Here is a 15097-nt window from a genome sequence, read left to right as displayed (position 1 = left end):
TTTACATTCTTTCACATAACTAATTATGAAATTCATAAACCTAACAAGTTCAATTAATCAGAATAAGTTATTAAATTAAATTAATTAATTTATCATGAGTCATTAATTTTACTAATCAATTTATAAGCATGACATTTAATTAGAGAACTTTTTTTTTTGAATAATCTTATTATAGGTTCTGATCATAGCTTATTGAATTGATATATTTGATTTCACTCATTGAAGATTATTTCATTTATTAAAATACGATTAATAAATTTTTTTAATGTGAAATATAATTATTTTATTGAAATAATATTTTAATTAAGATAATTTTTATTTAATAAATTAAAATTAACAGAATTGATTATATGAAATAGTTATAATTGAAAAGCTGTTATAAAATTTTAAAAAATTCTATTAAAAACTTATTGTTATAACATAAAACAGAATGTAGTTGTGCAAAAAGTAAATATTTAAAACATATTTATCTAGAATAAAACTATAAATGCATATTTAAAAAATATTTCATTATAAATATTTCAGGTAATATTTAATAAACTCATGGGGTTTTGTTATTTAGAATAATGAAGTCATGGATTTTGGCATTTAGGATAAGTGCTAAAATATAATGTGACATCTTTTATTGTTGTTTTTTATTTGGAGCCATTGATGTTTCTTAACAAAGAATTAAATGAGGGCAGCGCTATGTTTTGAGTGCATTTATGATTTGTCAACACTATGCCTTATTAAGTTAGGAATAAATTAAAAAAAATATGCAGTTAATGGTGGCATTTAAATTTTATAAATTATTGGGATCACTTTTTCCTTATCTTAAATCTTAATTCTACTCTCTTATCTAGGTGTTAATCTCAATATTCATTTTTAAGTTGAGATTATTTAGTAAATTGAAAAATTAAATTGAATTTAAATAATAAAATTTGTTTAATATATTACTTAGAATTAATTACATGAGATAATATAGATTTTAAATTATAAAAAATTATATTCTACATTTTTATTATTATTTTTTAAACATTATAGGATAATATAATGTTAAAATAAATAAAATAAAATATATCTAATTGTTCTAGTGTTGAATTATCAAATATTTGTAAAAAATTTAAGTCTTTGAAAATATTATACTTTTCAAAAATTAGGAATTTAATCTCTATACTTTTATTTTATAGAATTTAGTCCCTTTACTTTTTAAATTTCAAAATTAAGACCAAATTGTGAATACTGTCAATTGAGGAATCCATTATCGGGTGGTTATGTTGCCGCAAAGTTAAGCCACAAAAGAATACTCCAATGTTATTGTATTCCTGACAAAGTTAAGCCACAAAAGAATTCTCCAATGTTGTTGCATTCTTGACAAAGTATCATCATTTGGATCTCAATAATTGGATAGCCATTATGACAATGTTTGGAAATTATAATTTTGAAATATTTAGCTATCTAAGGTTTAGGGTAAAATGTAAAAAAAAAACAATTTATTTTGGCTTTCTATGAAAAACTAATAAGTTTGATTGCCTATTTGTAAGTTTAGAATCAGGGTTTTGCTAATATTTTTGTTTTTGATTATATTATCTTTATACATATATGTATATTATTCACAATATACAAATGTTGAGGTCCTCTAATCATATTATTGTAATTATCTTAATTCCAAAGAGTGTGAAAAACTTAAATGACTTTGACATCCGTTCTAAACTTGACACCGATGGATTTCATGTTATTCTTCAAAATGAAAAAATATATTAACAATAAATTCTTTGAATTTAATAAAAAATAATAAACACAATAATATAAAGATAATTTTTTTATAATAGAAATTCGAATTTAAACTATTGCTGAAAAATATAAATATACAAAACATCTTATTACAAAGTAAAGAACATTAAAAAACACTAGATAAGTGATAATGGTTTGGTTCGTTTATAAAATTAAATATATATAAATGATTCTTTTATATATATATATATATTTCCTTGCAATGCATGTTCCTAGATCCAAGTATAGACTACCTAACCATTTGATTCTGATTAATGAAAAAAAACATTGATTTTGATATCAAGAAGAATCAATATATATTCAAATATCTACCTACAATTCTACATATGTATGAATATTGGACCATCAAACGTCATAAATCCACTTGCCTAACTAGTCAGAAACTGCATCAACAATGCAATGGGGACCAGACCAGACAATAGAGCGAGTGAAAACTGTGAAACACCAGCTTGGTCCCATCCCCACTTAAACCCCCATTGTTTTCACTGTGCCACAATCATTTAATTTTCTAATTTTCTTTTTAATTAATTAATCTTTTCATTTTAACAAAATTTGGGCTGTAAATCACTTTGGCAAGATAAAAAAAGAAGAAGCTTCAAATAGTATAAAGGGTTAGCCAAGTGATCCCAGCTTTAGTTCATTTTATCATAGTTTGATGTTCATGTTCCCAGCTGGTTTTTATTTCTTTTTTTTTATTTAAAGCTTTCATGATCCTTTGAATCTTCTGCAACAGCCTTCTCTCTTTCTCTTTCTCTTTTTCAGATTTTCTTCTCCAAAATTAAAGCTTTTACAAAGCTAAAAGAGAGGTGTTTTAATGTCCCATGACTGCATTTAAATCCTCCTCTCTTTCTCAAATCTTGTAGCTGAGGTTTTCTTTTCTTTTTCGTTCACAAACTAAGAAAAACAAAACTTTCATCTTCTGTCTCTCTGTCTGTCTCTTTGTCTGTCTTTTTCTTTCTTTCTAAGTTCAGTTTCTTAGATCATTTCTTCAGTTCTGTGAAGGATGAATAAACAAGAAGTCATGAAGATGCAGGTAACTTAACTGTTTTTATTTCCATGAGTGTTAATAAACCCCCCTTTTGTTTTTTCTTCTCTCTTTGATTTTAACAGTGTTTTTTTTCTTTTTCTAGACTTGGATTCTCAAAGTGAATATACAGTGTAGTTGTGATGGTTGCAAGCAGAAAATAAAGAAACTATTGCAGAAAATTGATGGTATGTTAATGTTACTTCTTTTCTTTTTCCATTTTTTATAGAAAGTTTATTACTTTGGGTTTTTTTATGTTGTTTTGGTTCATTTCAGGGGTGTATACTACAAGTATAAATGCAGATCAAGGGAGGGTTACAGTGACAGGAAATGTTGATCCAGGTATACTTATAAGGAAGCTCCAAAAGTCAGGGAAACATGCACAGCTATGGGGGTCAGCTCAAAAGGGTTCAAACAATTTCCCAAACCAAATGACCAACCACTTCATGAACATGCATATCGATGGTGGCAAAGGAGGGAAAGACAACAGATCTCAAAAGGGTGGTAATGGTGGTGGTGGTGGTGGAAAGAGTAATCAGCAAAAAGGTGGGCAGCAATTTGGACCACCACCACACCTTATGCAGCAAATGATGAAAGGGCCTAAGGATTTTAAGTTACCACCTTCCAAAGACCAGAAATCTGTCAAGTTTCAGTTGCCTGATGATGATTTAGATGAAAGTGATTGTGATTTTGATGAGTTTGGTGATGAGTTCGATGATGAATTTGATGATGAGTTCGATGATGATGATGATGAAGGGGAATTTGGTCATGGTCATGGATATGGACATGGACATGGCCATGGCCATGGGCACCAAATGCAAAACAAGATGGTACCTATGATGGGAAAAGGCCATGGATCATATGGGCCCAATGGCATGGTTAATTGTCCTCCCATGAATGGTAAAAAGGGTGGGGGCAATGGTAAAAAAGGAGATGCTTTTGATATACCTATAGTAATGAAAGGCACGGGAGAAAACAAAGATGGGAAGCATGGTAATGGAGGAAAGAAAGGAGGTGGTGAAAAGAACAAAGGAGGGAAGCAAAACAAAGGTGGAGGAGGTAAAAAAGGAGGTGGTGGATTACTAGGATTTTTCAAGAAGAGTAAAGATGGAAAAGATTGTAATCATAAGAAAGGTAAAAATGAATGGGATGGTAAAAACAAGGGTGCCTATAAGGGAAATGGAGGCAAGAATGGTGGTGGAAACAATAATGGCAATGGGGCTAAAAAGGGTGGCGGCAGAAACGGTGGTGGGAGCCATGAGATGAACAAAGTTAAAAATGGTGGGTTTCATGACATTGATGTTATTAATCATGGTAAAAAAGGAGGTGGGGGAGGTGGTGCTGGTGCTGGTGGCAGTAAGAATATGGGGCAGATGGGCCAAATGGGTCGTCAGATGGGTCAAATGGGTGGTCAGATGGGTGGTCAGATGGGTTACAATATGGGTCAAATGGGCCAAATGGGGAACTATCCAATGAGCCAGATGAGTAATTTCCCTGCAGTTCAAGGACTACCAGCAGCAGCAGCAGCAGCAGCAGCAGCTACAGCAATGAATGGTGTTGGTGGAGGATACTACCAAGGGATGGGAGCAGGAAATCCCTATAACCAACAACAACAACAACAACAATACATGGCGATGATGATGAATCAACAGCGTGCAAATGCCAATGGTGGGGGTATGTATCAACCAATGATGTATGCTCAGCCTTATCCACCACCCCATGCACCATACGGGCCTCCTTATCCGATGCATGCAACACCTGCAAATTCTGAATCATATGCTCATTTCTTCAGTGATGAGAATGCAAACAGCTGCAATATCATGTAAATTTTTCTTAGATCAGTCCATGTTCTTTTCATTTTCCTTTTTTTTTTTTACAAGCATGCAAGTTTCAAGAAAAAGATATTGCTTGTGTTTCTTGCCATTGGGAAAATATTTGTTTTCTTTTTTCCTAGGAAATCAATCCCTCAAACTTCTTTTTTTCTTTTTTAAAGTATTGGGTAATTGAAATACTAGTTAGGTTATTATGTACAAGAAAAATGTAGGCAAAGCTTGAGGGATCTGAGGAAAGAAGGAAGGATGGGTGGGTGGGTCAGAAAAGAAAGGGGGGGAAGGTATAGTTTAGTTGCCTTTCTCAAAAGATGTACCAAATGTAATATATGATATGATGTTGGTTTCAAATATGAGAACATGTTTGGGCATCAATCCCCATCTAATCTTTAGGAAAATAAAGGGTCCATTTGGTTTTAGCTTTTGACTACTTAAATTCTTTTTTTCTATGATGGCAACTCTTCAATTATTTGCTTTGAAGAAGCTCCAACAAGAGGCTCCCACGCCCTTTTTTTTCTTTTTCTTTTTTGAAAGTGATTGTTTTCAACTTTTCATACTTGTTGCTTTCTTATTTGTTCTGCATTTATGGCTTAACCCATTCGGCTATTTTCATTTTAAAAAATACCCTTGTCTCGGATAAAAGTGGCCATTAGCCATCTACCGTTACTAGGCAATTTTTATCGTAGAACCAATAAGTGGAGCTGGAGTATGGCCTAACTTAGGACTGTGCGTTGAAGGATACCTTGAACCCAAATTGAAAAACTTGCACAAAAGCTTCAACAATCTTCTGTTTTTGAAACCCATTACTGAGTCTGGATTAAGGAACTTGTTTAGTTTGTCTGACCAGGAAAATTGGGCAAATAAAAAGTGATGGGGTCAGATTTGGATAAAGGTCATTTAGGTAGCCACTGTAAATGGACCGAGCTTTGGATGAAATTGGGCTATTGGTGAGACCTACCGTGTATCGGCATCGTTTTCATGATAGTGCTACAAAGATTTCTGTACTAAGTTCATCCGTTAAAAAAAAGAGCAAATCAATTCAAAGAGTATATTGGTCTTTTTTGTTAAGAATTTCATTAATTTTTACTAATAAAAATTAGCATGGCTGATGGAATAATTAGACAGCAATATGTGGCATACCACATGTTGCTCATGTTAATGTACAAGGACTAATTTTTAATAGTAAAAGTGGATGAAATTTTTAACAAAAGGATGAATTTATTTTTTGATTTAATATATAAACTAAATTACCTATTTTTTTAGTGGAAAAAGTAAAATGCAACTCAACTCTTAGCATAAGAGTTTCTATGATACTTTTACTTCTTTACACTACTTTTACATATCATAATCTGTTTAGAATGTTACAATTTCACAAATTTTGACATCTTAATAGTGTCGTATAATTGTTTGGGTGAAACTAAGAATATTGTTTAAAGGGTGCGGCCTATATATACATACACATAGGAGATTGGTATAAATTTTGAGGGCTAAATTTGTTATTATACTAAGAAAAATAGGTACAAATGACGAAAAACATTAACACTGTAATTAATTTGTCCTTAGTTGCTCACTTTCGAAAATGACAGAGACTAAATTGCTCTGATTATTTTTAGAGGGACCACTTTGCTCAATATTGAAATTGAGAGGGACTAAAGGTCTTTTTACCTTATAAATTAAATCTTACTTTTCTGATTGAAAAATTTTAGTCCGATCATTAACAATGTTAATATTTTCCATCAAAAATTTCAACTTGGCATATTGATTAAGCTATCTTCATATTATGTGACATATAATTGATAAAAAATAAACATATTAAGTTGACAGATTTTAACTTTTGAAGTACTAACACTAATGCAATTAGTGTGGGTTCAATCCCACCTTATCAAATTTTTATTGTTGTTTAATTAGGACTACTAAAGTACCTTAGAATAATATATCTTATTTTAAATGCAAAAGGATGTTTTAGTAATTTTCCTAATCGAGTAATTGTCTACATGACTTGTGACACTAACTCAGTCAATTATTTAAATTACAAATTATAACTTTTATTATGATTAAATTTAAAAAAAAAGTGAAGGGCCTAGATATAATTTCACATTATTTTTAAGTAATAATATAGATATGTTTTGGGGCTGAATTAGGGGTGGAGCCGGGGCCTGACTCTTCTAAAATAGAAAAATTTTTATTTAGGTATTTTATAATTGATAAAATTGCACTTTGACTCTAAAATGATAAAAAAATGATTTAATGTATTAAAAATGATAAAGATATAAGTTATTAAAATTATGAATTTACATTTTTATTATCATAAAAAAATACAATTTAATTTCGGCCTCCAAAAATATTCAAGCTCCGCTCCTGAATACAATTTTACCATTTTGTTCATGTCTCAAAATCTCTGAACCTCTTCAACTGGGAGATTTTAGTAATTTGGAGGAGAAATTCAAATGGAATAATAATATTTTATTTTAAAGGTTTTCTAATTCTAAAGAAAATAGGAAAAACAACGCTAAAATCGATTTAACTAAAGCCTTGGTTGCAAGCTTAGAAGCCAACAGCACGAGTGTTGTACCATCTTGTCCTCAACCAAGTAGGGTTCTCTTACGAACAAACTTCTATCTACCATAAGGTCATATTTGTCCATATGTTAGAAATTAACATGCTTGAGAAATTAATATAATTAAAGATGAAATTTATCAAATTCCAGTTCAGTCCAAGCCAAGCCAAACCCATGAAGTCCTTGTATGTGTTGATGGCACAGCTGTAGAAGCTCTCAGCCATTGCCAAGTGCCTTCCACACTTTCCAATTCAATTTTGTTCCTTTGCTTTGATGTCCATCTTTTAACCTGAATTTTCCCAACTTTAGCCTGCCTAACTCTCATTTTCTGCTTGCCAAATGCATATAATGCCTAAAACTTTCACATGAACAATGCTTGGATCACCCAAAAATATGACTAGATTTTAAGAACTCAATTTGCCTATAAATAACTCCATTTTCCCCCTTTATTTCCTCACCGCTTACCCTCTTCTTGCATCACTGTGCAGGCATTGAGCTTTCATGGCTTCTTCTTTCCTTCTTTTCCTTCTCATTTTCCTTTCCGTTTCTTCTTTCATCCTTTTATCTGAATCTCAAAAGACTTCGAAGCCGAACAGGTTCATTTTGCAGCTGCAAAAAGATCCGAAAACTAAACTTTATGTGACTAACATATACAAGAGAACTCCTTCACAGAAAGTCCCATTTGTTGTGGACTTGAATGGAAGGTTACTATGGGTTACTTGTGAGAAAAGTTACCGTTCGTCCACCTACCATGCCCCTCGGTGCCACTCGACTCAATGCTCTAGAGCTGGCAGTCATTATTGCCACATATGCTCCACCAGGGATGGACCAGGGTGCCATAACAACACATGTGGGGTCATGTCAATGAATCCTGTGACAGGCCTAACCGCCATGAGTGAGCTTGCACAAGATGTGCTATCAATACAATCCACTCAAGGGTCTAACCCTGGTCCAATGGTTAGGGTCCCTCAGTTCTTGTTCACTTGTGCACCTTCCCTTTTACTGCAAAGAGGGTTACCAAGTACTGTTCAAGGGGTGGCTGGATTGGGGCATTCCCTCATTTCTCTACCAACTCAACTGACCTCACACTTTTCGTCTGCTGGTTTTGCCCCAATATTTGCCCTTTGTTTAGCCCCTAAAGGCGTCATGTTCTTTGGGGACAGCCCTTATTATATGCTGCCTAATGTTGATATTACACGACCATTAAGCTACACTCCACTTATCATCAGTCCCCAAGGAGAGTACTACATGGAAGTTAAATCAATCAAGATAAACGACAAGGATGTCCCGATAGACACGGCACTGTTATCGATCAATAAACAAGGCGTCGGAGGCACGAAGCTCAGCACAATCAACCCTTACACCATTCTACATCACTCAATCTTCAAAGCTGTCACACAGTTTTTCTCCAAGGAGCTCTCTGCTATTCCCCAAGTAAAACCAGTTGCGCCATTCGGTGTCTGTTTCAAATCGAAAAGCATTAAAAACAGCAGGGTTGGACTAGAGGTTCCTAACATCGACCTTGTGCTCCATGACAAGCATGTTATGTGGAGGATTTATGGAGCAAACTCCATTGTTGAAGCTGCACCAGGAGTGTCTTGCTTAGCTTTTGTGGATGGAGGAATGGATAACAATGGCGCTTCGATTATTATTGGGGCTTACCAAATGGAGAATAATCTGGTACAGTTTGATAAGGCAAGATCAAGGCTTGGTTTCAGTTCTTCCCTGCTGTTCTACAAGACTTCTTGCAATAATTTCAACTTCACTGCTATTCCATAAAAACATAAGTGCAAGCTTCCCAGTAAGGGTCACTTTTGCTTGGTTTAAGTTTCCACTACCCCAATGTGATAAACGGAATAATTAGAGCTATACATACACATATATGTGTATGTATTGATCTATGTATGTAAATGTGTATTGCAATAAAGGCCATCTCTATGTGTTTTGGCCCTTTCACTTTTTTTTTTGGAAATGTAATCAAAATGATTAATTCTGAAAAGGAATTGCTCTCTGTATTTCTAAACTTTCTTATTATATAAAAATCACACAACATAAGATCTGAAAATACAAATAATCGAAAAATTATATAATAGAAATTATTAAATTATCAAAAATTGTATAAATCAAAATATTTTAACACATTTATAACATAATAAAATATACAATCATATGGATATTCAAAATCTTAAATTTCTAAATAATTGCGATTGAGTTTTAATTCTATTGGCATAGACGTTATTATCAATATAATAGGATGTGGATTCAAATGCACCGAAGCAAATACAAGTATTGAATAGTTTTTATAAATAAAGTGTTGGATCCTTGGTCCAATCTTCAGGTTTTTGGGCTGAAAGGGTCCAATTGAAGTGCTTTTGAGCCCGCTTCTGAGAACTTTCTTGCCTGTTAACTACCCATTTTCTCAGCAACCAAACAGGCTGTAGTTTCTGCTTCAAGCTTTCAATCAAAAGCACCCATTCTTTCATGTTCTTTTGGTTGGAATCTAAAGCACCCGCAAAACACACTCTCGATCAAATTTCCCGGAAATTGAATTAAAATTTTCGTACGCGAAATCTCTGACAAAAAACCCAAAGGTACCAAGGATCAATTTTTTTTTTGCTTATTTTTTACTAATAATTTCGCTTTTTTTCGTATCACTAGTGGGATAATGCTGGAAAAGACAAAAAAAAAAGTTATAAAGTTTTCATTTTTAGATGTTAGAGCTAATTAATTTAATGTTATCTCAACTTAATTTAGATATAATATGTCTGCTTGAAGCTCTTAGGCAGCAGAAACCTTGAACTAAATAATTATTAATGCCCTTTTTGCAGATATCTTTTTGAAAAAATAATTTACTAGCTTTTGTTTTTTTATCTTTACAATTTTTATTTCATTTGAGCTTATATTAGCTTTGAATTTTATGGGCTTGTAAGTTGTTGCTTAAATTTCAACTTTTTAAGGTACTGTAATTCTAAATTAAGAAATTAATGAAGCTTTTTTGTATTATTAGGGGGAAGAATGGGGAGCAATGCACCTAGTAGCAGTGATAGAACAAGAACAAATTGGACGCCGACAATGGAACGGTTTTTCATTGATCTTATGTTAGATCAAATGCATAGGGGTAATAGATTAGGCCATACATTTAATAAACAAGCTTGGACCGATATGTTATCTATTTTCAATGCAAAATTTGGGTGTAAATACGATAGGGACACTTTGAAAAGTCATTATACCAATTTGTGGAAGCAGTATAATGATGTGAAGAATCTTCTCGAACAAAATGGGTTTAGTTGGGATGATACAAGGAAATTGGTAGTTGCCCCTCCACATGTATGGAATGCATATATCAAGGTGGGGATGATGTTCTTGTTTATGTCGAGGTTTTTGCATTTTTATATGCTCTTATTTTATTATAATGGATTTGCAGGGTCAACCGGATGCACAGGTATACAGGAATAGAACTTTGACGAATTTCAGTGACTTGTGCTTGATATATGCGTATACACAAGCTGATGGAAGATACAGTAGATCTAGTCATGATATTGACTTTGATGATGATGCGCTAGGGGTGAATTTCGGTGTGTTCTTGTTACTAGTAAGGTTATGTATTTCCATTGGCATTGTTACGCTGAGTCCATTCTGGGGTTCTTTATGATTATCTAAAACTCTTGGCTTTTTAGGAATGGTGGACAAGTTTGCAGCTAGTACAAGTCAATAAATGCTATTGTAATAATGTTTAACATGACTTGATTGAGAAATCCCAGTAACATTTTCAGTGATTTAGTATCATATCTGCTTTATGGAGAGTGTCTGTGCACTAAATGGAAACCTATGAAGATCTTTGTTGAATCTTTAGTTACAGCATCTTAGCATACAAATATATGTGTTCTTTCTCGCATATATTTTTCACAAACTAAGCCATACATACCTTGTTACTTCATTTTTAATTCAAACTCCCAATATACCAAGAGAAAAATGAAAATTTGATGATGATTTTTTATTTTATTTGCAAGTCTCATAAAGGACATGAAATAGATTATTATTGCATTTTAAATGTACTCACTATTTGGTGGGACCTTTTTTTTAGAAGAAAATGGAACAAACTTTTCACTAATTGCCATCTTAATTCTAGGTGTTGGAAGTTCCGTTCCTGTAGTCAGTGACGAGAACCCGAATATAGAATGGACGCCAGCCATGGATCAATACTTCATTGAGATTATGCTGGAAAATCTTAGAAAGGGTAATAAAAGTAAGAGCACATTCAGCAAACAAGCATGGAATGATATGCTTGGTTCATTCAATGCCAAGTTTTGTTTTCAGTTCAGTAAAAGCTTTTTAAGGCGTAGATATAGGAAACTGTTGAAGCACTGCAGTGATGTTCAGAGTCTACTTTTACAAAAAGGGTTTTCTTGGGATGATAAACAAAAAATGATAGTTGCTGATGATCTTGTTTGGGATAACTATATCAAGGTATATATCTATCTCCATTCGACATGGAAATGGACTATATAGAATTTTATAATTTCCTTTGTTATGTTTTAGGCACATCCAGATGCCCATACCTTCAGAAACAAGAAGATGCTGAACTACCGAGATTTGAGGTTGATTTATGAAAATGCAAGCAACAGTGTAGTTTCAAGTCATATGCGCCACGAAAGATATACTGGGCCTAAAACATTACCAGTATGGACTGGTAAGTTTCGTTTCTGTCTAAGAAGGCATGAAATTTCTCTGTTCAAAGGGTAGGATAGGGGATTGGATCATGGCATCCAATGTTTGGCTAAGTTGGTAACACTGAAACTTGACAATAAATGTGGATAAGCTATGGTAATTGTTATCTTGGCCTTTTTAGTGCTTGATGTATTTTCCTGGTTTGAATATGGATCTCCGCCTTGGTTTTTTCCTTTTTCTTTCTCTGACAGCAAGCTATAGGAATATTTGCATGATTATATTATTGTTAATAATTATCTCTTGTAAGGTCCTATCTAGGGGTATAACTTGTGTCTTTATGAAAGATGTTATTAAATTGCTGTCTATGGTGATACATAATTTTCTATTTCTGTCATACTTCGGCACATGTCTATGATGGCTTTACTGCTCTTTTAGGTGAAGAAAACAGAGGCCATCTCCTTGATAGAGACGAGATGCTGGGTCCACACTGGACACCAGCAATGAATCGTCATCTTATTGACTTGTTGCTTAACCAAGCACTAGGAGGGAATAAAATTGGTCATGCGTTTGTACCTGAGGCATGGAATAAAATTGTTGCAATGTTCAATGTAAAGTTTGGATGTCACTATGATGAAGAGGCTTTGAAGTCCCAGGCCAGACACTTGAGGAGGCAATATAATAACATAAAGATACTACTTGAACAGAATGGGTTCTCATGGGATGACAAACGAGAAAAGGTCATTGCTGCGGATCATGTTTGGGATGCTTATATGAAGGTGAATTTCCATACATCTCAAATTTTCTTTCTTCACTGTGTCATGCTATTATTTTAGCTCAAATGTAATATATGCAGGAACATCCCAACACTCAATCATACAGACTCAAAATAGTGCCTGACTATCACAAGCTGTGTGTTATATTTGGTCAAGAAAGTTCTAATGGAATGTGCAGTTTGGCCCAAAGGGTGTATCCTGAAAATGAGGACCCGGATTTGATGATTGGTATGCATTTATTTTGAAAAGACATGCATATTATATTAAGATCCCCCCTCCCCCCCCCCCCCCGGGCGGCTCTAACAAGGGTATTTTCTCATGTAAATACATTGTAGGAGATGACTCACAATTCCATGCTGGTAATGGTTATTCAAGGATAGACTGGACTCCTTCAATGGAACGACACCTTATTGACCTTTTGTTAAAGCAAGTGCATAGGGTAATATGATGAGTGGTGCTTTGGATACTGAAGTATGGTTGGATATGTCTCTGTCATTTATGGAAAGTTTTGGATTACAACCTGATGAGGAATCTTTGAAGGATCATCATAAAAGTCTTGGCAAACAGTATCGTGATATGAGGATTCTCATTGATCAGAGAGTGTTTTCTTGGGACGAAAAATGGCAGATGCTTACAGCCCGTGATGATGTTTGGGAGGCTTATACCAAGGTGCTTGCTTTGCTTGTTTGTTTGTCTTAGATGTCAAGCTTTTTCTTTTCAAAGTAGCTAACATATGGTAAATGTAGGAATACCCAGATGTTGACTCATACAGGCACAAACGTAAGCCAAATTATAATGATTTATGCTTGATCTATGGAAATTCAACTGATAGGAAGGACAGGCGATCGGGTCGAGATGCTCGCTGCAATGGATATGGTGAGATTTTCTATTGCCAATATTATTTGCACTTGCATTAGCTCTATAACTGGTATTTTTCTTATCATCTAAAAGGCAGGACATTTACTATTTCTGGTGATCCATTAGTTCTAGCAACTTTGAGGAACATTAATTTTTCTTTCAACTTATACTTTGTCTTGAATTGTTCAAGGAACTATACTGAAAAATGGTTACTATGGGAGAACTGATTGGATACCATCAATGGATCGATATTTCATTGATCTAATGCTAGAGCATGTTCGTCAAGGGAGTATGATTGATAAAAAATTTTGCAAGCTTGCCTGGGGTGATATGGTAGCAAAATTTAGTGCAGAATTTGGGTATCAATATGACAAAGATGTCCTAAAAAGTCGTTTTATGAACTTGAGGAAACGATTCAATGATATGAAATATCTACTCGACCATGATGGATTTACTTGGGATGAGAAGCGACAGATGATAATTGCTGATGATCATCTCTGGGCCATTTATCTGAAGGTGCTGCTTGACCAAATTTTCTTCCTCACAAAATTTGCAATGTTGCTAATCTTAGTTTACATTTGTCTTCTGCAGGAACACCCTGATGCTCGATCATACCGGAACAGAACCCTTCCTAGTTATAATGATTTGTTCTTGATTTACGGAAATGCAAATATAAATGGGTGGAATTTGGAGGCTGAAAATTCTTCCGGTACATTTCTCTCCCTCTCTCTTTATATGTTTGTGACATGAATTGCCTATGCATGGACAATGAGACTTCATTCTTTTTGGGTATCACAAATATGCTAAAAGCGTTTTGGGTATCACAAATATGCTAAAAGTAGGTTTTGACTTTGTACTTTTGCAGGTGAAGAGGAGGATGAATCCCCTTTTAGTAGCAGTCCGACGAGGATTCATAAAACCGGTAGTGTGGGTGTAAAATCAGATATTGACAATGATGCTCTTGATACGGGGTTCAATGATATCTTTGGCGATCTACAATCTCTGGCCGCAGAGTTTGAAATACCTGACCAAAAGAAAAAGCGGAAAACTGATGCTTCATCAAAGGCATCATCAAGGAAAGCCGTGAGAACCAATCAAGGAAGATTACATCCTTCTGACAAGAAGCCGGTTAAGGTCAGAACTAGTTTTAACAACGAAGATCAATATTATAGCTCAATTGAAAGCATAGTAGATGCGCTTCAAGCCATACCAGGCATGGACGATGTGCTCTTCTTAGACGCTAGCAAGCTTCTCGAAGACGAGAAAAAGGCCCGGATGTTTGTGGCAATGGATGTCCATCAACGAAGGAAATGGTTATTAGGAAAGCTTCGACGATAGCAATTGTATAGCAGCTTTTCTTAGCATGTAAAAATTGTTCACTTTCACTTCCATTTCAACTGTTAATGTCCTTGTGAATTGTCCTTCCTTCTTTGATCCTCCATGTATGAACTATTAATGGAGTTCCCCAATTTTTGTTCACACATATCTAGATGTGTCTGCCAAAGTTTTCACCGTTTGATCCAAAATAGAAAAAATTGATTCAATCAATTTAATCAAATTTTAGCTCGGTCCGATTATCAATTCTGATTTGCATCAATTCAATCTCTTATTTCAG

The 15097-nt window shown here is 34.0% G+C and overlaps 2 protein-coding genes and 1 non-coding gene across 3 annotated transcripts; all 3 read left to right on the top strand.

Moving 5' to 3' along the window:
* The first annotated feature begins 2333 nt into the window (after positions 1-2333).
* Positions 2334-5045, top strand: LOC107894481 (heavy metal-associated isoprenylated plant protein 34). Its single transcript, XM_016819754.2, has 3 exons — positions 2334-2806; positions 2904-2985; positions 3074-5045. Exons 1-3 carry the CDS (start codon positions 2777-2779, stop codon positions 4621-4623), a joined length of 1662 nt encoding a protein of 553 aa, XP_016675243.2. The 5' UTR covers positions 2334-2776; the 3' UTR covers positions 4624-5045.
* Positions 5046-7616: 2571 nt separating this feature from the next.
* On the top strand, positions 7617-9139 carry LOC107894474 (gamma conglutin 1). The gene has a single exon (XM_016819748.2). It carries the CDS (start codon positions 7685-7687, stop codon positions 8960-8962), a length of 1278 nt encoding a protein of 425 aa, XP_016675237.2. The 5' UTR covers positions 7617-7684; the 3' UTR covers positions 8963-9139.
* Positions 9140-9583: 444 nt separating this feature from the next.
* On the top strand, positions 9584-14961 carry LOC107894450 (uncharacterized). Its single transcript, XR_005899913.1, has 12 exons — positions 9584-9774; positions 10191-10531; positions 10608-10758; positions 11313-11650; positions 11723-11873; positions 12287-12627; positions 12705-12852; positions 12960-13293; positions 13371-13500; positions 13673-13998; positions 14074-14191; positions 14348-14961. It is a non-coding gene; the product is annotated as an uncharacterized protein (transcript).
* Positions 14962-15097: the final 136 nt, after the last annotated feature.

The sequence above is a fragment of the Gossypium hirsutum genome, chromosome A08 (genome assembly GCF_007990345.1).
Source record: "Gossypium hirsutum isolate 1008001.06 chromosome A08, Gossypium_hirsutum_v2.1, whole genome shotgun sequence".
NCBI classification, from domain to species: Eukaryota; Viridiplantae; Streptophyta; class Magnoliopsida; order Malvales; family Malvaceae; genus Gossypium; species Gossypium hirsutum.
Note: the sequence above shows the minus strand (reverse complement) of the source record. Positions and strands in the feature narration are given on the sequence as shown.